The sequence below is a fragment of the Vanellus vanellus genome (assembly GCF_965231255.1).
Source record: "Vanellus vanellus genome assembly, chromosome: 11".
NCBI lineage: Eukaryota > Metazoa > Chordata > Aves > Charadriiformes > Charadriidae > Vanellus > Vanellus vanellus.
This window is the reverse complement of record NC_138916.1, coordinates 10,489,828-10,516,306: the sequence shown is the minus strand read 5'-3', so window position 1 is coordinate 10,516,306 and position 26,479 is coordinate 10,489,828. Positions and strand designations below refer to the sequence as shown.

The 26,479-nt window shown below is 37.3% G+C and overlaps 1 protein-coding gene and 1 long non-coding RNA gene across 2 annotated transcripts in view; one reads left to right on the top strand and one right to left on the bottom strand.

Moving 5' to 3' along the window:
* UNC13C (unc-13 homolog C) overlaps positions 1–26,479 on the top strand; it is a gene marked incomplete at its 5' end in the record, with an annotated part of 181,486 nt that overhangs the window by 126,520 nt on the left and 28,487 nt on the right. The window contains 5 exons of the mRNA XM_082488673.1: positions 13,335–13,461; positions 14,449–14,545; positions 15,000–15,143; positions 16,845–16,922; positions 21,609–21,686. Coding sequence (XP_082344799.1) covers positions 13,335–13,461; positions 14,449–14,545; positions 15,000–15,143; positions 16,845–16,922; positions 21,609–21,686 — 524 coding nt within the window. The remainder of the gene's footprint in view (positions 1–13,334; positions 13,462–14,448; positions 14,546–14,999; positions 15,144–16,844; positions 16,923–21,608; positions 21,687–26,479) is intronic.
* LOC309676181 overlaps positions 9,741–26,479 on the bottom strand; it is a 173,767-nt gene continuing 157,028 nt past the window's right edge. Inside the window, exons 3-4 of the long non-coding RNA XR_014269571.1 lie at positions 14,418–14,521; positions 9,741–9,789 (exon numbers count right to left, since the gene is read on the bottom strand). This is a non-coding gene — a long non-coding RNA (uncharacterized lncRNA). The remainder of the gene's footprint in view (positions 9,790–14,417; positions 14,522–26,479) is intronic.

The window sequence follows — 26,479 nt, the reverse complement described above, 5'->3', positions numbered from 1 at the left end:
ACTTCCACAGTAACATAAAAAGCTAGTTGTGATTTTTAGGTAAGCAAAACTCATGTTGCCTTCAGTCAAGCCTGCTACTAACTGCAAGGCAAGTCTGCCAGTGGTGAAAATAAGTACGAGGTTAGATTTAAACAACGATGCAACTCAACAGCCTTAAAGGATTTTTTAAAAACAGGAATATTTGAAAATTAATGTCTATATTATATGCTTCAGAATCAATGCAATATGAGTGTGGTGGTACTTTGATACTGTAGATTTTTATGATGATAAGGAAAAAGAGAGAAAAGATGAGTGCCTAGAATGGTTATAAGGAAAAAGAGAGAAAAGATGAGTGCCTAGAATCGCTATTAATGAAAGAATTATTTTGTTCATTTCCTGTTTTGTTAATTGTATTATTTGAATGTGTAATTTGCACACTAACTGCAGCAGAAGAAAAAGATAGGAAGAAAGGAAAGAATGAATTACAGGAGCCGTGATTATAATATGTAGAATGACATCAGAAGACATGGGAAATCAAATCTAAGATGTGAGTAGGAGAAGAGATGTTCAAACTAATATTTGAAGGTGGTGTTTGTTCTATAGTCATGTCAGAGTGAATCAGAAGTACAAGTTTGAGGAAGCTAATGTCAGGCAGGACATCATCCTTTGAGAGTGATCAATGAAGTCAAAAGCTACCAAGAGCTGAGAAGCATGAAAACCAAGTGAAAGCCGCTATTTTGGGTTAGAGCATATTCTCAGTTACATTAGTGAGAACAACCTTATATCCAGAGAGGCTGTAAATCAGGATCAGAAGGTGAACTGCCCGTTCAGCAACTCAGTGTTGTGATTGCACTTATAGATAGCTAGCACAGATTAAGAAGCATTTCTAATAACCATTATATTGTCACACGTTCATAACTTTGAATGTATAGTTATACTCTGCATACAAACATCCCTGAGCACCCCAGTGCTTGTAGTGTTTTAGCCATTGAACTATAAATGTTCTGTACTGCAACAAGATAATTCAGGAAAGATAATTCACTCTATTCGCTAAGTAGAGCGTACTGATCACTCAAAAGGCAGCTTCAGATCAAGCCATGGTTTGTGTCTTGGTTGTAAAGAATAGAACAGGAAGCTCTTGAGAAAGAGTTAATTATACAATATATGAAGCGTGGATGGTTGGGCGATCGGGACTTGAAAACAAATATCGATGATGTTATCTTAATTCGGCAGAAAGATCTATAGGGGACTCAGTAGGGAGGTACTTGACTTTGTACATCTATTCTAAACTAGTCCCTGTGTATGGTTCTATCCCTGTGTTGCTGTGGATACTGTCTTTCTGAGGAGACTAAATGCCATTTTTGTCATGAGAAGTTCTAAGTCGCTTCCAGAATCAGTAGTGAAACAGTTCCTGTTTATAAATAATAATGAAAGGAAATGGAAATTCATTACAATTATTATAAATATACATAATTTCACCTTCTATGGTTTCATTCCTAAACAGGAACCTCAGTAAATCCAGTCAAAAAATATAGATCAGCATGCTGTTTCTCTCTCCAGCTTTGCTGGTTTTTAAATCATTAATAATTTCCATGGATAATCTCCAGTTGTTAATGGCAATAAAATTTTTTGCTTCGAATTCTACAAGATTAGTAGCAAGACCTTAAATATGGTCACACTTGATCCTCATGGTTTTAATGGAGTTTGCATTGCATTCTGCTATGCCAGTCTCGCCTTCCAAGTTATTAACATAGGCTACCATCTGTTCATAAGTAGTGTCCCGAGCTGTGATTGCAATCTTTGCCTGATTCAATTTAGTATTAATCTCCTGAAGCAGCATCTTTATAACACAAAAGTTGATTCCTTTCTGCATCCAATCAAGACACAATGAAATAGTCCATCATCTTTTGCAAGAGGATTGCTGATGTGATAAAAATGGTTAAATTAGCTTATCCAAGATCCTGTTTCTGTTTTTTCCCACCTTATGTATTCCCAAATATATCCAGCCACTCCCATCAGCTTAAATTCAGGAAGTGAGTGTCGTAACTCCATTCTCTAACAGAAGACCAATGCTGGAACATCCAGCATACATTCCTTTTTCCTTTTTTCCCCGAGAGTAGTTCGGAATAGCTGATCAGGGGATGTATGGCACTGCAGCTGCCTCTGGGAGACTCGCTACTCTGCAGCAGAGCTGCTGCCCTCCTTTGCGACAGCAATCAGTAGGCCCTGCGAGCCAGGTGCCAGCAGCCATCACACCCCTCTCTCTGCCTTCTCGTCTTTGATTCTTGCCCAGGACAGTCTAGATAGGAGGCTGCTGTGGTGACATGGAGAAGACAGGGGGAACAGCAGCTTCCAGAGCAGTGGCCTTTTGCTAGAGAAGGGTGCAGCGGCTGCTTGTCTCTCTGAATACCAAAGCAGCATATTAGCATGTGACAGAGTAGATGGCTGCTTTGGGGGGAAAAAGCTAGCTTTTTGGGTGAGGGAGGAAAGGACATCCCAAAGCACACTTCAGGTCTCCATGGCTGCTGAGATCAGGGCTACACTGTACCAAGCTGACATGCCTTGCAAACAAAACTGTACTAAAATCTGGTATTGGGTTCATAACTTCATTCTACCTTATCTCCCATTTTAAATTAATAACAATGTTTAGCCTTTGCATAGTATTAAAAGTTTTATGCAATAATTTAATAAATTAAGTCCAAACCAGTTCTAATTTTCTCCTGATCTAAGGAGTCTGGGATTATTTTCTTGTATAGATTTTGCATGGAGAAGGTATCGCATGTTTCTCTTTGAGAACTGACGTCACTGGATTTGGCCCTTTTTTTCTTCTTCTTTGCAGGTTATTCATGAGGCAAAAGCGATTTGTGTGATAGACTATACATTGTTGTTTGGCATTTAGTTTATACCAGCATATCTAAGCTTATAGCATGTTAATATTTTTGTACTGTCTGGTCCTCAAATCAGTCTGTATTTATGGTACAAACAAATAAGAACAGAGAGAGCATTTCACCAGCAGTGCAGGTGATCTGTTACTGTCTTCATGCGGTAAGAAATCTTTTCCTTTCCAAGTAAGAAGATGCAAAGGTTAGAAGATAATGAGGGAGTAATGAGCTGAGATTAGACATGCAATTACAAAAGTATCTTTTTTATTCTATGTCCTCAGAAATGTCTTTTTCAGATCTTTTGTATCTCTAACTGTTGAATAGGTCAGATCAAATGTCCAAACCTATCCAGTCTGTTAGAAAAAGAACATTCTAATTGCTGTTATTATGCTAATCTAATTATGGTAGTGGCCCGAAGTCAAGACCAGGATCAGGCCAGAAATGAATTAGCTGCTGTGTCAATACAGCAATAGACAGTCTCAGTCCTGCAGAGCTAAGACTCTGAAGTATCAGGCCTTATAAAAATAGAAGAACAAGAAAGTCATTACAGCATTTTATGCATTTAATGTAGGTTTGCTTTTTAAGTTTGCTGTTGTCCTCAGTGCACAAGCAGATATCCTCTTCCTGTTTCTCTGACAGATTCCTCTTTCCCAACAGAAACTGATTCAGTGATTTAAAAGAGAAGAGGCAGGTCCATGAGTTGATGCTGAGCACAGAGACAGCATAGGAAAAAAAAAAAAAAAAAAAGGCTAATGCTGCCCAGAGAAAGGTCACGCCATTTGGTGGCAGATTTCAAGTCTATTTTCTCTCCAACTTTACAATTTACAAATTTCCCCTTAAGACAGAGCATAGCCTTAGCAATACTGGGAGACTACTGAGCAGATCTGGGGAGGTGGGGCTGAGGTTATGGAAGGGAGAACAGGGCAGCGTCCACCAGAATGCAGGGTTTAATCAGGGCATCAGAATATGAAATCTCTTAATTCTAGTGAATCTCATTCTGCATTTACACATTTCAACAAATGAATTCCATCCTCATTTTTCCAGAGACCAGAGGAATAAAGAGTCATATGTAGTCTCATGGGGGATACAGAGAGACTGTAAGGTCAAAGACAAGGAGATTACAGTCAGGGTTAATAATAAACTTTCCTTTGGCAGATAATCAATAAGGTGGAATGTGACATGATTGGAGGAAGAGGTGAGTTAGAAATGCTCTTTGGTCAGCATAACAGACAATGATGTTAATAACTGCAGCTGCATACTGTATGTACTGGAGGGCTGAGCTTTGTGAGTATGAGAATACCGTTGAGTACCTATCACGTGCAACACAGAGATCCCCAGGCTTGCCTAAAAAGCACTGTAGCCATACCAAATGGCACTATTTTGTTGAAGTTAATTAGACCTGCTAATTAAGACAGATAAAGTGAACAGACCTGTTCCCAGGAGCTAAGTTAATATTTCTTCATGTCATTGTATTATGCTGTATCAATGTGTCATATTACTTGGAACTACCTCAGAGATCTCTAGTATGGCACGGCCTTGCACTTGGGGGCATGTCCGCTAGATCGCTTGGTCATTCCCTAACCCGTTTTCTTTCATATTACATACTGAACAATAATCAAAACAGGAAGTACTAATGACTGTTTATACTGCAGTACAAGTCTACAATAATCTTATTAAGTTAAAGCTTCTTTATTTCTGATTGTAGGTGTATTCATGGTGCCAGATGTTTCTAGAAAAAACGTAGTGCACCAGTGAATGCCTGACTTCATTATTTAGTCTTAAAATTGTCACTCAAGAATAGCAGTGTATATTGCTCCATATATTTAATAATGAAAACTCTGGCCTTATTTAATCTGCTTTTAACCACTGAACATTAATCCTGGTCTGAAACATTGTTATTAGCTCTTACCCAGGCAGTCACTGATTGTAAAACATTTGTGTATAAACTTTTCCAGCGTTGCCTAATTATGAGCAAGACAATTTTGCTAATCAACATATACTAGTAGTACCATGCTAGATAGGCCATTAGACTGTAAACGATGCTTTAAATGAATCCTACACCGATAAATAATTAGGGGTTATTTATAGCTCACATGGCCCTGTCCATTCCACAAACCAATGAGTTGAGTATGCAAGTACAGGAGAAGTGTTGTGTTCAGCTGAAGGGGCTGTATATCACCTATAGGAGCAGGAAGAGAGCTCTGTCTTATACCAAAGAGTGGTCAAGACTTCCTCTGAGTTTATTGGGTATCTCAGCCAGAAGAATAATTTGCCTCTTCTTTCTTCTTGTCCTTGATTACTGTTCTTCAGCAGTGATGATACAACTTCATTGCAACTCACGTTTTTACAAAAACTGGACTTATGTCTTTTGTCTGAAATAATTTTATGGCGAGGGAGGGGAAGAACTCAAGCAAGATTGTGACTTTGTCTCCACAGAAAGTCACTTAAAGGACCTGCATTGTTTAGTGCAGTGCTGGATCTGCTGATTGGAGAAGAGGTTCATCCTTTTCCTCCTACCGGAATGTCCCTTAACGCAGTCATGTAGTCCAGTAGCCAGGGCTTGAATTTCCCTGTCTTATTTCTTGAGGGTTTTATTCCCCTTATCTCTGTCAGAGTGGAGCTGCATAATGCTCACACAGTAGGAGTGGAACATAGCTGCTGCGTCTCTTCATGAATTCTGTGAGCTAATCACCCTGTGAATCCACTTGTACTTTGGATTTCTTTCCTTTTAGAAACCGTAACCAATGACAGCTTTCTTAAAACAAAATATTTTTAATTGTCAACTAGAATAAAACATTTGAGTAAAATAAAATTTAAAATAACAAGCAACTGCATGCTATTTTTAATCCTGACTATTCTTAAACTTCACACTAAGACACTTCGCAAAAGCTTTCCTCACACAGCAAACAACTGTTCTCCTCCCAGCCTGTTTTATTAAGTTGAAGACTCAGTCTTTTATTTTCGGGACTTTTCCACATATGGAGATTCACTAGTGTCTTTTTTCTCCTATAGATACACCAGTACATTCCTGCTTATGGGCAAGTGCATTAGTTCTAAACTAAACATTTGATCACGGTTCCAGCACTCCCAGGAGAATAGGATGAATCTATTAAAACTGCTTGTTTTCACATTATCTTTTAAAAAGCCTCAAGTGCAATTTGCTGGGTAACAACTAGAGAACGCCTCTGTTTTTTGCCTTTGCTTCTGCTTTACAGGCAGGTCCAGATACAACACACGTAATTATTAAAGTGCAGCCTCACGTTTATCTTGCTGCCTGATTATTCCTATTTTGTACTTCATTCTACTAATTGCTTACGAAATACGCATGGTAGCATTTTATAATGTTTTATGCTCACTTTGCACACTTGTGACAAGCAAAAGAGCAGAGAATCAAGTCTAAATGTTTCCTTCATGGAAATATACATTTTTAAAAAACGAAACAATAACTAAAGTAACCTGTCATCAAAAATACACTGAAGATGCAATGCTGAATATTCAGCAGTTAAGACCCAATACAATTAAGTCTGCCTTTATTGCCTTTGTTCTCTTTTCCTCCCAGGTTCAAGCATTACAATATAGCATTTAATTATGTGATAACATTTTCCAAGAAGCAGTGGTTTCCAAGGAGCGTGTATATTCTTTCTTGATTTTGCAATTTTTATAGGTATTAGAGATTTATGAAAGCCTAAATCAATGTAAACTGGATTCCTATATCAGCATTACTTTTTCTCTTTTATTACTTTCTGATTATGTGATTACTTTGAATAAATGTTGAAATTTCAGTACAAATTATTTCAAACTTCCACCATATTCTTCAGAACAAGGGCTTTAATCATGATCATAGATCTCGTATCAGATAGGATGGGCCATTTCTTCTGCTCCATTCATAGCTTGCATTTCCTTAGGCTTTCCGTGGTAAATTCACGTACAAAGCAAGAATTCTACTAACAGTAGAAAGCACAATTCAGATTATTTCAGTCCTTGGAAGCAAATGCTTATTTCCTTCTGTAATCAATAGCAGTCATGTGTATCCAAAGACAGAATTTTGTCTTTGAGTGTTTGTTCTTTGAATATTATTGATCTGTTTAGCTTTCATGGTACATAAATTTCACTCTGATGTGATATTGAAGGGTAAAAGCTCTACTGAGGTTGATCTTACTAAATTATTTGCTGTACTGACATTTTTCTTTGTCTTAGTTTCAAGTAGGACAGAGCAAGTTTACGCTTAATCAAGCTGCATATCTTGCATCTTGAATTGTCCTGTTGGTGATATACTCATCCAATGGCTGTGAAGTAGTAATTGATTGATGAGACTAATAGGCTAAATTTTCAATAAGGAGTAAAAAAAAAAAAAAAAAGCAACTAAGTAATGTTAAGAAGATATAAAAGTTAATATGCCTAAAGTAATTTGAAATGTTTAGGCAATATGACAGAGTAGATAAAAAACAGCAAATGTAATGTTTTGGAGTAGAGTTATTCGCAGCAGATTTGCCTGTCCCTTGTGTTATTACATGTTGCGTCTCTTGGATAGTATGTAACGTTGGTATGTGATGCCCTTGAAGTTCCCCTTGAAGTTCCCACAAGCAATCTACCTCTCCCAGAAAGCAATGTACAGCTTTGCCGTTTCAGATGCTTTGCAGCAGTCCCTGAACTCACTTGTACCTGCTGTGAAACGTGAAGCGAAGCAGAGCGCTCCGAGCAAATGGCCTCTCACTTGGAGAGCTCCTCCTTGAACATAAAGCGCAATGTCAGATCGGCTTGTTAAAGTGCACTGCATTAAGTCAAGGATTGATTAGCCCACTTCCACTGCAGGCAAGAGACAAAAAAGATCAGTAAATTTATTTTTTCTTACAATTCAGAATGAGACAGTCTGCCTTCCTTCCCTGGTCTCTGTTCAGTGAAGAAATATGACTCTCTGGTTAAGAAATCTTCGAACAAGAGCTACACTGCCTTTCAAAGTTCATGTATGTTCCCTTAGTAAATTCACTTGGTCTCCCTATACCTCAGTTTCCCATTTGTAAAATGTAATAGCACAGCTTAATCACCTCATAGAGATCTTCAAGGTGTAATCCATTGTGTTTGTGAAGTGTTCAAAGATATTTTGCTGAAAATTTACAAGTAAATGCAGAAAAAAGATTGAATATGTGGAAGTCTATTATGACAGACAGTGTATTTTTAAAAGGAGAATTAGAGGGTTTTTTAATTGTAAATCAGTTGTAAATGCAATCCAAAAAAGGAGGTAATGACAGAAGTTTTTCAGTTTTCAGTTTATTATAAGATAATATTTTTAATAATTTAAGATAATTTATCTTGACACAAAGAGCCCTTTCAGGAAGGCCAGTAGTATTTCACATTATCAAAATCAATGTAAATTATACATAATTATCAATTAGTTGTGTCCTGCTCTATATTTCAGTTAATAACCAGTGACTTCCATTGCCTTTAGCAAAGTACAAGAACCCTGGCATGACGTGTCCAGTAGAATGTAATGTTTGCTTCGAAATCGGTTCTGAACTTCATTGGTGTTTACGTTTTTCGTCATTTTTGGCCTGATCCAGTATATTACATTCAATCAGAGTCTTCCAGTTCATTTCAGCGGTACAGGGATTAAGTCTAGAGCACTGTAAGCATCATACCCACATTAAAAGAGGCGATGGCATAGAAACCAACTCCTGTACTGTAGGGAAATTGCATCGGGATCAAGTGCCCAAAACATAGGTGCATCATACTGGTGTAATGTTTTAACAGTGATTCAGAGGGAGGAATACGAATTCATACTCAATATCATTCCTCATAGGACTTCCTTAAGAGCTCTTCTTCCACTACCCATACTCAGTTTGTGCCATGCATGTACTTCCCAATTATACGACTGAAAGTTTGGAAATAGCAGGTTCTCTGAAACAGCCATTCTGAAAGACATAGATAAAATGTGCAGCTGGTAGTCTCTAGAATGATCGGTAAGTAATTACTGCAAATGATATGGAATTATGTCGCAATGGATGAAAATACCATCTGAGTTTTTATGGGAAATTTTGCAGTTAATCCAAACACAATTCCCTTATGCTTAGTCTCAATCATGTCCGTTTTAATAAGCTGTAGTGCAATAGAGTCTCTTTAACAGTCAAACCAACTGATTGTGATATAATTAATTTGCTACACATAAATTTTCTGTGTAGTAGTTATTCATGTCTGAAACATTATCTTTAAAGCCTGGAAACCAGACAAGATTTTTTGTTAGATATTCAGATATATTTATGTATATCTAGTCAATTTGTTCATTTTTTACGACAGATTTCCTTCTTGCAGTTTCTGTTCATAGGGATTTGACATATTCTTCACCTCACTAGAATCCTTTAAGCAGTTTAACTGTATGTTGTTACAAAAAACAGTGGCTAGGAAACTGCTGTAGAAAAAAAAAATTGCTCTCAGTGTTTATACCTAAATAAGGGAAGATTAGGGTTGAACAAAATATCAAATTGATTATCTGGATATTTAAAATTTCTGTCTTTTATGAAGGTTGTTAGATTACCCTTTTTTCATTTTTTTAGCAATTAATCAAAAATAACATGGATACTCAGAGTGATGTTATCACCTCAAGGTTAAAAAGGAAAAAGAATTCTGTAGTGAACAGGTTTCTATTGCAGTTTGTTAAATGGCATTATGTCTTTAGCGTCAGGTAGACGTTTCTGCTTAATAAGTCATCATTGTGTCTCTATTGACAAAATACCATTACACTACAAACATCAGACAAAAATGTAATAGTTGTATTGCAGTTTCTTTTTATTTTCTGCCTTAAGAAAATCTTCTCAGCTTTCTTTAGCAATTGCTTGGAAAATGAGCACGAAATCAAACATGGTTCCAGAGTATTGCTGTTTGGTCACAGGTCGGTGAGGAAGGTGCCTTGGATTGTAGTCCTTCATACATTTCTCTGTAAAAGAACAATTTTCTGCAGTTAGATTATTTGCTAGATACAGTGTCACCAGGTCAGTGGCTGATCTCATCACACACCAGACACATTTGCATATATTAATGCATTCCACATAATAGTCTTTTAAAAAATCTCTCTTCTTTCTTGGTTACGCAAAAAGCACCTGAACAGAAGATATTTTTTTTCTTTTTCTCGTTGCTATTGCTTACTGGAAGTCCTCTTAAAGGTGTTAACTGTAATTGTGATCTGTACAACTGAGATGTGATCTGTACAATGACTCTTTATACATTTTTTGTTGTAGTTGCAGTTACAATGTCTATTACTGCAAACCTGTGGAAAGCATGTGTGCATTAGAGCGTTACCCCCTAAGGAGATATTTTAAAAAAAAAAAAAGTGTAATCAATACTGTAAAAAAGATGCTGTTACTGGAACTGCGATAGATAAAAGCAGCTAAAGTACCTCATACACACAGATTACAGTTTACAAATTTTACAGTTTACAGAAATCTTATCAGTATTTTTTTCATTGATTCATGATACGTAATATAGAATAATGTGCCATTATCACTAATGGAACTGCAAATGTCCTTGTTACGAAGCTCAGTAGATTAACAGATGCTTATAAAAATATGCTGCACTACAAGGGATGTTTTGTAAAAGTAGCAGCACAAAAAAAAAGATTAATAATATTAGGTTTACTATACTGGAGATTGTTTGTCTAGAATCAGTTCTGAGAAAGGTCTGCTATTTCTCTCATAATCTCTGCTGAGCACATTTGCAGAGCGTACAATTGGCAGGTTTAGTAGAAGGCTGACTCAGTGCTATAAAAATTTTGCAAAGCAAGAGTGGACTTTTTTAGAAAGAGTTGTATTGCGCAGCTACTACTACATCTGTCTTCCAGAAAGTCCAAAATGGATATATCTGTGTAGGAAAACATGGTGCCAATTTTCCTCCTGGGAAAAAAGACAGATATCCAAACTGCATACATATATCCTGTGGTGTCGCACAGTTGCATTAACTTGTCCAAGTTTTTCAGAGGTTAAGAAAGCAATCTGCAGGTCCTAATCTAAATTTAGAACGTCTACGGTGATGTTCCTGTGCTTTCTAACTAAAATCCATGGTTACTGTGGATAAACCCAGATAAAATTGTCATGGGCTGACTCATATGGTCACCTGTTTTCTCTGTTCTGTGGTTTATATAAACTGAGGAGGTATTATGCATGGATACAAAATGGCTTTGTAGATCATGTGAGGTATCTGATGATCTCGTAGGTTAGTACTAGGAATTGAGGATGCATTTTTCACTTACATGTTGCTACAAGTAATATCCTAGGAGACTCTTATGAAATATTCTTTCCAAGGTATAATAGCCTGGAGAAAATCCTCAATTATTCATGAATGACTTTTATGCTTGTTTCTAAAAGTGTTATAATTTAGATCTTAACTTAAAAAAGAAAATATAAATGAATGATAGTATATAAGTTGTACCCTCCTGGACAAGTTTGCCTATTGTTGCCAGCAGCTCGTTTCTAAAATTGAAAAAAGCGTTTGCTTGGCATGTGATACTATAGCAAACATTCTTAAGTTGTGTTGTATAATCTAATAACCCATTCATGCAACACTTGAATGAAAAAAATGCTATTCATTTCAGAAATTCCAGTGGGATGGAATATAAGACAGATTTTTCTTAATAATGGCTTAAGCAGTAGATGTGCAGTGAATTCGATAGCAATAAGAGAATTGTTCTCAGTCAAAGACTGGTATCACTTGTAAGAACTACCTGTTATTGTTTGGTTATCTAGCTGTCTACGATAATAGGTTGTGGGAAAACTCCTGCCAGAATAAAAAGATAAGATTCCTCGGGTCTGTAGAAACTAAGAACCATGAGAGCACGCCTACATCTTTCTGTGGTTCTGTTTAAGGCTAGTAACCAATGGTATGCCAGAGAGAATTTGTAGTACTCTCAATTAGAAATTTGGCATAAGCAAGTGCAATGTTTAGACAGAAACTGATTTACTGATTTTTCTGGAGTGTGATGAAAAGGCACCGAAGGTGAAAATGCTAGCACAATGCTAAAAAGGCGATAAGACTCCACAGGGGCACTTCACAAGCTGATTCCCACAAAACTTAGTAATTCATTGCACAATAATATGCTTCTGAAACAGTTATTTCTTGTATGGCACGGTGGTATTACTAGAGTGCTGATTTGGCATAATAAAACTAATTTCGTATTAATGTACCTAGTCAGATCTGAAAAACACAGAATATGTTTTTTTTTTTTTGCGGTGTGTTTGCACTGACAGAGACCTGAGTGGTATATTCAGAAGTGTGTATGACACAGGATGGGATGCTTCTGCTGTTATATAAAATTAGGTTCATATCCAAATGTATATGAAAAAGTTGTGTGATACTGTGTTATGATGCAAGCAGAAGTAAGGAGCTAAAAGGGTGTTTGAAAGAGGCGAGTACTTAATATGTACTATTTACACAAGAACGTCATTCCTGCCGAGCATCTGCATTAGGTCACTTTTTAAGGGAGCTGGGAGATTGAGATTAGTCTTTTGCTCAAGGAAGAACGTGCAAGTGATGTGACACCTCAAACAGATGAGATCTGTCAAAACTTTAGGAAGCTGTGAGCAGTAAGTGAAGGAAGGATTACTCTGCCCAAGATGTGTGGATCCACGGTTTCCTGCTGTGGGAGCAGAAAATGACAGATTTGAGCAAGGATAAAGTGCCTGATAGCTAATGGAGTGAAAGAATGGAGCTGTCTGGGGCCCAAAGCAGCTGGATGGGAAAGACTGCAGAGCATTGGGGATATGCTAAAATAAGGATCATAATCCTGGAAGAAAGATGGATATTTGTTCCAAACCAATTAAATCAGACTTTAAAAATGCAGAAAGTGGTTACAGGTGGCTTCATGACTCCTGCCATCCATGAACATCTGCATATCCGTTGTGTTGAAAACAGGAGGACACTGAGAAGGTGGAGAAGCCCGTTTGAAAAACTTTTAAAACACTATTAAACCAGCTTTTCTACTTGCGCCATGAATAAAATAGATGGCTGCAGAACTGCGGAGGTGTCTCCTCTTTCTGTTTCTTATGTATATGTGGTAAATGCAGCCCGTTTACTAATGCAGGTTTCACAGATTCAGATAGGACTGGCAGTTATAGTTGTTACTCCATTTGGCTCCTACACAGCTATAGCTGTCTTTTCTAACTTGACACCTGACACAACTTCTTACCCATTTTGTTAAAGCCAAAGTAGCACCTAAAGAACTGGAAGTCAGCAAGTTTGTGGGATTTCCTCACTGCGGTGAAGAGAGTTGAAAAGCCTAACCTGTGGCCTGGTCTTTGTTTTGTTTTTCCTAAGGGTACTCAGAACTTGAAGATTGAAACTGTGGGTACTACTACCTCTAAAAAAAATCAAACCAGTTGTGCTTTAAATTGCAATACTGTATTATTATGTCACTAGTGCATTGAGGCTCAAGAATATTATTTACTGTTAGAAGGATATTAAATGCTTTTATTTCAACTCATTCTATTACAGAACATGAAAAGCAGCGGTTATGCAAAAGCACGGATTATATGAATTTGCACTTCAAAGTGAAATGGTTTTATAATGAATATGTGCGAGAACTGTCTGCTTTCAAGGACGCGGTGGCTGAATACTCTCTGTAAGTAGTGTATGGAGAAGGCTCCCATGAGTTTGGTCTTGGTGCAAGGTTTATTTTGGTCAAATATTTATGCTTAAGTTCGTGCAAAATCTCAAGGTGCATAGCACTGACAACTCTTTACTTTTTGCACTTCCTCCTCTTTAATTCTTCCCTCTGTCAAAAGAAATAGTGCAGGTATTAAAAGTGCTATTAGCTGTTTCATGGGACTCTTTATCCAACTGCTGCAACTGCAGCTCTTCGTAGATGACAAAATATTTTCGTCAGAAAATGTCTGAGGAAGGTATGAAATGTGTGAACAGCAGCAGTATTCGTTATAGGTCCCTGCATTTGTTTCATACCCAAATTTGGATAAAGATACAGTGCTAATGGGATATACTATGGAAATTATTCTTACTGCATTGGGTTAATATTCGGCTACTTGTTTCATTTTTGCCTTTCCTTCTGCAACAATCCCGTCCTTTTATATGAGCCATCCTTATCTCATTCCTTAATCTTCTGCAAGTCTGCTGATTTGCCGAGATGGTTTGGGGCCTGTTATTGCTTTAATATTTTTTTTAAATAAACTAAACAAAAATAAAACAGTTTATGTTTTATTAAAGCAAAGTTTTCTCGAAGTTATTGCACATGCAAATAAATAAATGTGAACAAAGAAGCAATATTGATAAAAGACACATTCTAAAATAATTTTAAAAATATGCAGAATATGATCCTCTGCAAAGCATGGACATGTTTCTCTGATGGCTACTGCTGATTTTACATCACTGGGGTAGACCAGTTTAGAGTATTGTGAAACTGACACCTGAAAGACCTTTTGGTAGTCACAGTGACTTTGGTGACAAAAGTTTTTCTAGGAAGATAGAGTTTTTGGCAACTAGAACAGATGTGAAGACACAAGGTGCCAAACTGCTGAATTGTATGGCATGTCTCCTCGCAGGATCTTTATGAAATGTACTTACTTTACCTCACAAAATTGTTTTCAATTGTCAGGTGGTTTGAACCATTTGTCATTCAGTGGCTGGATGAAAATGAGGATGTGTCAATGGAATTTCTTCATGGAGCACTAGAAAGAGACAAAAAAGACGGGGTGAGCCTTTACTTTTTAAAGAAAAGTATAAAGAAAGTATTAAGACAGTTATTTAGTATTGCAAAACCAGAAGTACATTTGGTCCCACAGTACCCTTGTCAGACCTCACAGGATACAGAGTCAGTAACGGTTCTTGGAAGACAACCCTGTGGACAAATTCCTGCTCTAATATCCAGCTACCTAGATTCCCCATAGGCTTTAATCTATGGTTCCACCAAACTCTGATGTGACACCAATGTCATGAAAGAGCATTTTAGTTTTACTTTTAAGAGGTTTGAAAGTAATCGAAATGTGAAAAGCCACATTTGTCAGTATTGTCAGTGAGAGGGTTGGTTTTTTTTTAAATTTATATTTTATTTTTATGACTCTAGGAAGAATTTGAAGTGTAAGGAAATTAGTTAATACAGTTTTGATCTCTGAACAAGTATTAAATCGTTTGAATGTTTCTCTCTAGTTTCAGCAAACATCAGATCATGCCCTCTTCTCTTGTTCTGTGGTTGATGTCTTCACACAGCTCAATCAAAGCTTTGAGATTATTAAGAAACTGGAGTGTCCTAATCCAGAAGCACTATCTCATTTAATGAGAAGATTTGCAAAGGTAAATTAAAATCAATGCATCTCAACTAAGCTTCAGAGAGAGTGACATTGTGTTGCCGTGTACTTAAAAGCTGAGTAATTCCAGTGTTTAGAATCAATCTCTTCTGTCTCTGACTGGGATCCTTAGAAAGACATACTGTCTGTGGCTTTGCCTATTTTTCATGTACTTTGTCAAATTTGTTTGAGAAGTTCTATCCTCTCTGAGATTTCATATTTATGTAAGTTATACAATCAATTATTATTCTTGCTAAGCACTTATTAGAGTTCCATTAATGGAGCAATTCTGTGAAATGCAACATTCTAATAAGTCAGTGCAAGGGAAGGAAAAATTCAAGGTATGGCAATAAAATATTGTTGGTGAAAGCCCTGACGTGGTAGTCCTCCTGCACCTGGGGGGGACTAACCCCATGCACCAGTAAAGGTTGGGGGCTGACCTGCTGGAAAGCAGCTCAGCAGAGAGGGAACTGCGAGTCCTGGTGGACAACAAGTTAATCAGGAGCCAGCAATGTGCCCTGGTGGCCAAGAAGGCCAATGGCATGCTGAGGTGCATTAAAAAGAGCATCCCCCTCTACTCTGCCCTGGTGAGGCCACATCTGAAGTACTGTGTCCAGTTCTGGGCTCCCCAGTTCAAGAAAGACAAGGAACTACCAGACGGTCTCCAGCGGAGGACTACAAAGATGATCAGGGCAACGGAGCATCTCTGAGGAAAGGCTGAGAGACCTGGGGCTGTTCAGCCTGGAGAAGACTGAGAGGGGATCTCATCAGTGCTTAGCAATATCTAAAGGGCGGGTGTCAAGAGGATGGAGCCAGACTCTTTTCAGTGGTGCCCAGCAACAGGGCAAGGGGCAATGGGCACAAACTGGGACACAGGAAATTCCATCTCAAAATGAGGAAAAACTTCTTTCCTTTGCGGGTGGGAGAGCACTGGCACAGGCTGCCCAGAGGGGCTGTGGAGTCTCCTTCTCTGGAGATACTCAAAACCCACCTGGACGTGATCCTGTGCAACCTGCTGTAGGTGAACCTGATTTAGCAGGGGGGTTGGACTAGATGATCTCCAGAGGTCCCTTCCAACCCCAGCCATTCTGTGGCTCTGGAATTCTTATTCATCTGCTGTTTGATAAACTCAGCTTTGTTAGGCAAGCTTTCTATGTGTATTTCCTCACAAGCTTCAGATTTCCATTATAGTCCTGATGGCTTTAAAAAAAAAAAATGTACATTTATATTTATTCCTGTTCTTCCATTGCAACAGTTTTCCATTTGCAAACAAAGTTCCTAATTACATTATTATTGTAAGGTAAGCTCATATTGCCAGGCTTTGAACTGTGCTCCCTTGGTCTTATTTTTCCATTATGTTTTTAATCTATACGTTGTCACCCTAGAGGATTTTTTGAGCTTGCTTCTGTTCCATTAAGTATGTAGCACATTGCAAGGAGTAAAGCTCTCAATGCTTCTCAAAAACAGTATGACTAAAATTAAAGTGTCTCTACTATTAAAGATTACAATCCATTAAGAACAACCCACCATCTGTGCAGGGATTTGAAAACGTGCTCACAGGACTGCTTAGGTTGTATCTATATACTAAATGTGTAGTAAGCACCTGTAAAATCTAACATTTATATAAAGCGCCTTTTTTGTGTTTGTTGTATTATTTTTGTTTTACATGATGAAATTGACCATTTAAAAAATCCTTTTTCTCTCCTAGACTATCAACAAAGTGCTTCTTCAGTATGCTGTAATTATTTCAAATTACTTCAGCTCATATTGTGATAAAGAAAATGTGGTGAGTAAAAACCTGTGTTTTGTTTCTGCCTCAGAAATTACCTTTAAATGACTTACTGTACTTTTTGAAAACGTAATCACTTTTGTATAGGAGAAAAAGCATGAACGGAGGAAGAGATTTTTGGTTTGTTTTATTTTTTAATAAGGTCAGCTTGTTTTCATAGCTGCTTACATTGCTGTGTAAAAGCTGGAATAGGTGGAATTAGTTACAAATCCTAGTTAATCATTTCAGTATTAAAGTAGAAAAAGTTTACAAGATGGCCAGAAACACTCCCTGGATAACAGCCTTATACAATGGCGAATAAAGTGAATATATCTTCATCTTTTTTTCCAAACAGAAGAAAATATTGTTGTTTAAGGTTTCATTTTGCATTGGCTCACTTGTCTTTATCAATTTATTCACTAGAGAGTTTATAAGATCATTGTTCCCTGTGCAGGGAGTGTTTGCAAATTTCTCTGCTACTACCACTCACTCTCTGTGCCTTATCTGTGCAGCAGTGAGAGAAAAAATGTGCTGCTTTGTTGCCTCACTGCTTCCAAGAGACTCCCTAATGAAGGACCAGATTGCCATGGACTCAGAAATAAATGAGATATAGGCACTAAAGATGTCATTAAGCAAATCAAGACATTATCAATATCTTAACATGATAAAGGAAAACTATTCTTGTAAACTGACTTTTCACTATCATTGATATTCAATCAAAGCTAGTACTCCTGAGACAGGCAACATTTAGCACTACATCTGCTTTATTTAGTAGCTTGTTCTACAGATGTATCAGTCTGCAATTAGGTGAATAATGGCAGCACCATCCTCATACTATTCACCTTTAAAAGTACATCCTTTATATAGCTCATACACAGATCTCGGCTCTATTTGTAACGTTCCTGTGCACGGCTTGAGAACGTGCTCATTAATGCCAGGGCTCTCTGTAGCGTGGGACAGGGTCATAATCCAGACGTCACCAACAGATACACTAGAATGCAGAAAGGCATCTATTGCAGCTAAATATCAGTTATTGGAGGCTCTTGAGCAACATTACAAAAGACTAAACTTATTCATTTTTCAGGCCACAGATATATTTGCTAGGAGAGACTTACACCATTCTGTTTCTTTTACACATTTTTTTCTAAAATAGAAATAAGAAAGAAAAATACCGAATTCAACTTGATTATTAAGTAGAAGTTTTATATACAAGATTTTACAGAGGAGTGACTTTTATTTATATTAGATGTGTCATGTCTCAGATTTAACTTCCACTTCAGCTATTTTCAACCTTGAAGCCCTTTGCAGTAAAACATTGAAAAGACTCGCTTTAGTAGATATCCACACATTTTTCTTCTGGCAGTACTAAATTTTTTCAGCATTTGAAAAGAGTAGAAGCACCAGGCCCAGTTCAGCATTTACTGTGTAGGGACAATCAGTCTTATAGCTGTAGAAACACTAGGAAACAAGCCAGTTTTGGAATGGAATGGACTATTTCAGTTGAAAGGGACCTAAAACGATCATCTAGTCCAACTGCCTGACCAGTTCAGGGCTGATCAAAAGTTAAAGCATGTTGTTAAGCGTATTGTCCAAATACCTTTTAAACACTGACAGGTTTGGGAGGTCGACCACCTCTCTAGCAAGCCTGTTGCAGTGCTTGACCGCCCTCTCAATAAAGAAATGCTTTCTCATGTCAAGCCTGAACCTTCTCTGATGTAGTTTTGAAATGTTCCAGCGCACCTTGTCACTGGATACCAATTGATATATGATAGACCAGCACACCATATTGCAAGTGGTTTTTTCCCCATAATCTAGCAGGATATAAATCTTCATGCATTTTTAACTTCACAGATACACCTTCTACGTATCTTACCTCTCTCCCGTCCAGGGCAAATACAGAGCTGAAAAGAACACTTTCCCCAGTATGAAGGAGTGAATGCATTACACATCTTCTACTTTAATGGTAATCAGTCCAAACCAAGCTTTATCTAAAAGAATCTGTTTCTGTATTTGACCCAATATGAGCCATAAGTATTCTCAAAATTTAGTATAAAAAAAGAAATCAATTTTGTAGCTGTTTTTCTTTCAATTTTATGCTAATATTAAATAAAGTGTACTGCTTTCTAGAAGAAACGAGTCTTAATACATAGCATTGAGTCATTGATTCAAAGTGTTTGTGTAGTCCTTTGGCCTGTCCAATAGGAGGTTCCATCTGTACATGAGGAAAAACTTTCCTTTGAGAGTGGCAGAGCACTGGCACAGGCTGCCCAGGGGCTCTCGAGTCTCCTTCTCTGGAGATATTCCAAATCCACCCGGACGCGATCCTGTGCAACCTGCTGTAGGTCAACCTGCTTTAGGAGGATGGGTTGGACTAGATGATCTCCAGAGGTCCTTTCCAACCCCGACCATTCTGTGATTCTGTCATGCTGTGATTTTTTTAATTGTCGGAGTGATTGATTTCTGAAGTCACCCTAGTATCCCAATCTTTGCTAAAGCTTTAGATGGAATTAATCTCGTTATCATATAAAGTATTATATCACACACTTATTGTATCACATGCTTATTATATCACATGCTTTTGGGAGACGTAACTTATTTTTAAAAGAAGCTACCTTTTTGAAATACATACTTATAGCTTAATAAAAGACCATTTGATCAAGTGATCTCAATTGTATTAAAAGTCCATCTCCTGCATTAGAGTTGATAGAAGAGATTAAAACAAATACTTTTTGTGATTAAAGTTAGATTTTGGCATTCTTTTTCAAGTCAATGCTTCTACTATTTTTATTAAACACTATAAAATGTGCACATAAACTGTTCAAATAAAAGCATACCAAAGGTGCTTTTCGTAAAGGCACGTATCTAATGTAAAAACATCCTCTTATCTTCCACCTCCTGTCAGAGTTTACAAACAATCCTGGGCTTATGTGTTGTATTCGCCACTCACTTTTACGTGTTGTCGCATCTGGCTGTCTGACTCCTGTAAATTGCTGCGAAGAGTATTGTGAAGGACAAGATGATAATGAAATCATAAGACGAGAATGTTTTTGAGATCTGGTTCTGTTATTTACTGACAGCAATATAATTTTTTCCATTGAGCCAAGGCAGGCTTAGGCTCTGAAAGAGCCACCTTAGCTAGCCTCAAAGGAAGCTTTGAAAACTGCCTTGGTATGAAGTATTTATCTCATAGCTTCAGTGTGTTGGCAAAGGCATTTGGCCTTGTTTTGAACAAAAGAACCAAGGTGTTATATTCATCTACTTATTCCCCCATCAGAAATCACAATCATTGATTTGTGATATTGCAGATAATTTCAAGAATCATGAATATATCAGAAGAGAGGAGATACCACAGGAGAGGAGGACACAGTCTTAGTGATAATAAATTAAAAGAAGGTAGATAAACAAATAGAAGTGGGGTTTCTGGATTTTTCAAGAGACAGGAAGAGAGGTGGTATTTCAACCATTCTAGAAAGCCAGCTGTCTTTTGCAGGGGGGCAAATATTGTGCTTTACTGGGAAGCGGTAATGTAAGGATTAAGACGTTAGATCAAACTTCTTTTTTTTCCTTTGATTGAGAAGGACTCTGACACAAAATTCCTTTGAGAGGAATGTAGAACTGATTAAAGCTAAATTAGGTTATTGATCTTTTGAATACCAAAATCTAATCCCACCGTCTTTCAGCATTACACTGGAACATGCTATTAACTAGAAAGGTACAAATAAGTATCAATCATTGTAATCGTTCCATCACCTTCTTGTTGTCTGAAAAAGTACGTGTGTTTTATTGAAATGCATTACTTAGGAATCTAAATTCATCCAATCATGTACTAGAACACACTGACCTTGGCCAACCACACAACTCGTAGCAAGTATTGTCTTATTGCTTCCCCCACACCGTACCAAACTAGCATATAATGTCATCTGAGTACACAAAATTCTAGTAGTAGATCCTTTCTTCCATAATTTTGTAGTAAGCTGCTTGATTTTATCCATGTTTTACTTTTTACCTTATATTTATCCAGCAACTGCTGTCTTTTACACTATGGCTCTGTGGTCTGTCTTTAAGAAATGAGCTTAAACAACAATATTTTTACACTAAATATGTTTACAAAATTCTGTTGCCTAATTCATTCACCATCTTCTCAAGCAATGCAAAATGTACGTTTCTGAAATATTATTCTGTTATTAATGGAAGTGCCTATCGATTTATTCAAATACTTAAGAATCAGCCATTATAAGGGTTACAGTGGTGTCACAGTTTTCTGCAAAGACTGGGTCTGGAAGGCAATCTGGCATTCCCTTTCCCCCAGTCTGTTTTCACTCCCAAAGTACTTTGATCATTATTGTGTCTACTCTCAAAGAGACGATAAGGTACTGCTTGCATTAATCCACCGGATGTAATTGTATTAAGTATGACTAGCAACTGCATGGGATATAAGGTTCAGGACGTGAACTACTGGTATCTGAAAGCTGCCCAGCTACTTGGGAGAATGTATTCAGCTCCTCATGGGGCAGCATGGTCACTGGCTGAGTGGGTTTGCTGCCTGGGCAAAGGGCAGGCAGCAGTGGTCAGGAACCTGAGATCCTCTAAAAATTGCATGAAGTAGGGCTGCTGAAGAACTGGTCTTCAGCCCAGAGGCTGTGAATACACATATTCATACATAAAAGGAACAAAACATTCTCACATTTGGTGTTCTCTTTGTAGCCCTGTATCTTGATGAACAACATTCAACAGCTAAGAGTCCAGCTTGAGAAAATGTTTGAGTCCATGGGAGGAAAGGAGGTGAGTCATATCTGTTTCCGGGTTCAATCAAAGTTCCTTAGAGATCATTAGCACCATGTTTTCAACCTAGTCACAACCTTCACTTCTGCTTGCAAAGAAAATCAAAATTTGAAAAAAAAAAAAAAAAATAATCTACAAGAACTATTTAATGTCCTGTCAATACCAGAAATGCCTAACACTATTTCACAGAAACATGCTAATGATCTGTAAAATGCAACCAGCGCTGGGTGTTTTGTGTTGTAATCCGTAGTGCCAGCTTTATTTTAATGTTTGTTTTGTACTGTATTTTCCTTCTTTATGTATTAGTACGTTTTGCCTGGATCTGAAAATTTTGTAGAATATGTGCTTTGTGCTTTGTCTGTAATGTGTCATGTCTTTGTCTAATGCCTTTGACTTGCAATCCACTGAGCAGAAGAAAGAAGGAGAGAGATTCTCTTATGAGGTTTGTGATAGTAAGCATCTTTTATTATTCCTGACCCTATTTTCTAAGGCTAAGAACAGTCACATTTCCTACTAATTTCCATTGATGCATTTGTGTAATACCCTATGATCTAAAATCAAAAAGAGCTATGCTTGGGCATTCAGTTGGCACTCTAAATTGAGAAGTTTTACTAGGCAGATAGTGTAAAGTCTTTCAGAATTAAAAAAAAAAAAATTCTCTAAAACATTTTTAAAGTGCACTTTTCAGTATCTGAGGGCCTGCTTGTATTCAAGATTAGGCACCATTTCACCAAGAGCTGCTACTCAACAGTCCAGAACATGCTCAGCTTTGTTTCCTTTTATATTTCAGAAGTCTTTAAAGTGCCTGAAATCCTGTCAACAGTAAAAGGAAGTAAACATGTGCTTCAGTACTTCGCTGATTGTAGTCTTTGACTGTTCTGAAAGCTAATGAAAAAAATTAACATCTTTTCAAGCTATAGAATTCTGTCTTCTTGTTAAAAAGCAATCGTGCATATACTATCGTTATTAGTAGCTGGCTTTAAAAAAGATGTTACGCATGCATCAACTTTTTCTTGTTGAGACTGTAGTTTGATAGTTTCACAAAACTTTGATCTAATGCGACCACATTATAGAGAGAATTGGAAAATACTTTCTTTCATATTTTCACATCCGCAGTGGGATGCTGCAAAGGTAAGACTGTTCCCTGTGTCATGCAATGAATAGCACCTTCCAAATGAACCTACATACTAACTCCATGGTAAACAGGTTTTGTTGAGCTAGTAATAGCTTCTTGAAGCTGCCATGGCAACGATACTTTCTGCTCCAGAGAACACGAAATAAACTTCTGCAGCCTTGTCGTCATTGAAAATTTCATATCAAACTTTAAAAATATATATTTATCATCCAGACATGGCTATGTTTTTTTGTGCTTTCTATTAATCCCCTTTCACTCTCTGAATATTACAAATAATCTTGTCTTCCATGCTCTTGTGTTCTGTGCAAAGTACAGGATTAATGTCTTGGATCCAATCCTACACATTCAATGTCATGAATCATAAAAACAGCTAAGTGCCCATAAATCTTGATGAAGACAAGGGCAGAGGAAAGCTGAGTAGCACTTTATGTGTATATCTATCAAATTATTTTCGAATCAGAATATTTTCTCAACTCTCCTAAATGTTTCATCTTCCTCAAGAAAATACTAGTTTTCCTTTTGCTCCCAATAGCTGGTGTAAAAAAAAAATTATAGTAAAAAAAATAATTAAGGTTTCTCATAGCAGTTTTCTTTCAAAATCTCTCATCACTTCTCATACTTTTTGCTTGCCCTTCTGATGTTAATGAGGATGGATTATTAAGGGTGTTACAGTATCAAGGCAACATTTCCTACAAATGCGGTGCAACATGGAACCCTCGGAGAGAATTCAGAGATGTTTTTCTAAAATCCCTTTGTTAGGTACCTGAAGTGCATCTCTGATTCCTGGTCTAAGAAAAAAGATCTGAAAAAATATATTCAAAGTTTTGTTTGTTTCTCATTAGGGGAATTTCTTGAAGTACACTCATGTTCAATTTTTTGTCACCCATATCAAAGTGCCCCTAAAATGTTTGTCCTCAAACTGGAATACTTATTCCCCTAGCTATTCCAAGAGCGTAAATGCTAATGGCCAATTTGCCTCATTGAACTTGTAAGAAACAAAGGCAGCAATAAAATCTGTAAGCAGTTTCCTTGCAGGGAGAAAACAGTTTAATTTTTTGCTTGTGGAGGGCGTAAAAGAGTCAGATGATTTTCAGCGGAATAATGAGACCTATTTCAGTTGAAGCAAAACTAATTCTATGAAAAATTAAATGCTGCTAATCTCCTCAGTGTCCCATTGTGAGCAGTATGTCTTTCAAACTATGCAGTCAAAATACCACAATCAAGCAGCAGTCGCTGTGTTCAGGGTAGGCCTATTGCGTATTGCAGGGCAAGGACTTCTATAAATAGAGATAAAACTGGACTCTCAGCTCTTCTGCCGTTAAAATAAAATAGTCTGAACAATATGAGTTTCTTTATTGACTCTCCTCTTCTGCTGTAGCCAAGCAGGAAGGGTACTTTAAAAATTATATAAATGAGATCAGTCTGCCATAATAAAGTAAGAGTAGTAAAGTGGGATCCAACCCGCTGTCTTTTTTTTTTTAACCAAGTCCAGAATCATCGGAACAGATTATCATAATGTAGAATTTTGGTTTAGCTCCTGTGTGCTTCATCCAAAAAGTGTGCATACATTTGCACTAAATCATTTTTTCATGTCTGACAAGTTGGAAGCTGATAAAAGGGGAAAAAAAAAATTAATGCTTGTGTTGTTTTTCAGCAGATGGCAGAACATGGCAGAAATAAGTTACAGCAATTAGGATCAAATAAAAGGTGGAAAGCAAAAGCAGGTTGTTTATGTATAACAGTATTATATTGACTGTAGGTAAATTGTATTTCCACTCCAGTAAATTCAGTGCCAACTTTACAATTTTTAAGTTTCCAGCTTAAGCAGAATAGTTCTGAAGTGTCCATCTTTAAATCTGTTAGGTCAGAGGCCTAAATATTTAGAACGGTGGCAGCCAAACGACTCAAAATGGGATTCGCTGTACCTAGGTAGTGGAGGAAGGATGATGTCTATCGTAGACGAAATGAACCACTAAAGTGACCGATCTGATAAATACTTGTATCTTCCCTAGATGTACATACAATATGTAAAACTATTTTCTGAACAGAAGTAACCAGGTGGTCCCATGAGGAAACTACAAGCAATTAGACCTGCGAAATTGCAGATAAATGGAATTCCAATTAAAGAGGTTCCCTTTAACTCATGTAAAAGTAATTTGCTTCTCTGTAGTTTCCTACAGAAACACTACCAAATTTACAGTTAACAAGATTATGTCTGTACTAGCACACATTAAATTACAGCATGGACTAGCTCAATCTAACGCATTTTGTCAAAAGCAGCCAAATTCATCAGACCTTTAACTCTTTTCCAAGGCTTGTATGTATAAAAATTTTCACAGTTTTAGACAGGCAGCACTTGGAAACGATGATGTTTAAATATTTATTTCCTGTTTTTTCAGCTGTTCAGCAAAAGTATTCCCTGCTTTTGTTTAGCATTCAGAAAAAGTCAAACTTCTAATTATCTATTTAATAATCCGTAATTAACAAATCTTATGAAGTATGCCAACAAATTTATGAGTGTGTTCTGTTGTGAATAAAAATCAGCTCTATTATTTAAGAAGATGGTAAAATAGCAGAAATATGTATGAACTGAAGAAAGCCAAGCAAATTAAGAATTTGTAGGAAAGTATGATTTACACATTAACAGGTAAATAACATTTCCACTAACAAAATAAGTTTGGTCTTTAAAACAAATCCAGACTTTGACACCTGAGCAGCTTATCAATATATTTTAAGACTAGCACACGCATGCCGTGAAGTGTAAATGGAACCCAAGAAGCTAAGGGATAAATGATCTTTTCTCTCTTTCAATTCTTAAATTAGATATGGCATATTAATCATCCCCCCTCTCCCCCCTCCCCAGCCCCCATGTGCTCCGTTAGGGCTTTTCTTCTTTTATTTTCCTGAAAAATGTTCAGGCTTGGCTTTTCCTTCTTCATCAAACTCTATGGAGCAGATGAGACTTGAGACAAAAAAGAAAAGTTGCCAATACCATAGATACCCCATTTTCATACCCCTGTGTGACACCATCTCAGATGGGGGTCAGCATTGCCTTTTGTCTTTCGTTCATCCTTTCCTTCTGGTTGACGGCAGAGCAGGGTAGCATTAGGGCCCGGTTAGCCCTATACTTCATCATTTAACCACATCTGGGTGGCTGAGATTCCTGCAGCTGCATACGTTTGTAGCTATTTACTTAAACTCCTACTAGCAGCAACTAGTGTGAAGATTGCATTTACCCGAGTTCTTATACACTTCTCTTCTCATAATAACTCTGCGGTATCCAGAAAAAGATTGACTCAGGAAACAGAGATGGTTCTTTTTATCATTACTCCCTTGCTATTAAGTAACCTCAGCCAAGCCAAGAATGCTGAGGACTTCTGCTCTTGGTCACTGGAAAACCTTAGATAAATTAATTAATCTCTGATTTGCCTCACTGGGAAGCTTACCTCCTTTACAGAGTGGTTTGGAGAGCTACGTGTTGCTGTCTTAAGTAGTGAGTGTTGTGATGTCAGCCTGCATAACTCTCGCAGCTTCTCAACTTTGTTAAGCCAAACTATTTGCACAGCACTATAGTGCTTTTCCCACACAATGCTTTCCTGAGAATAAACAAACCTGGCATAAAATGTGCTAGCCCGAGTTGTTCAAACCGTTGCTAAAA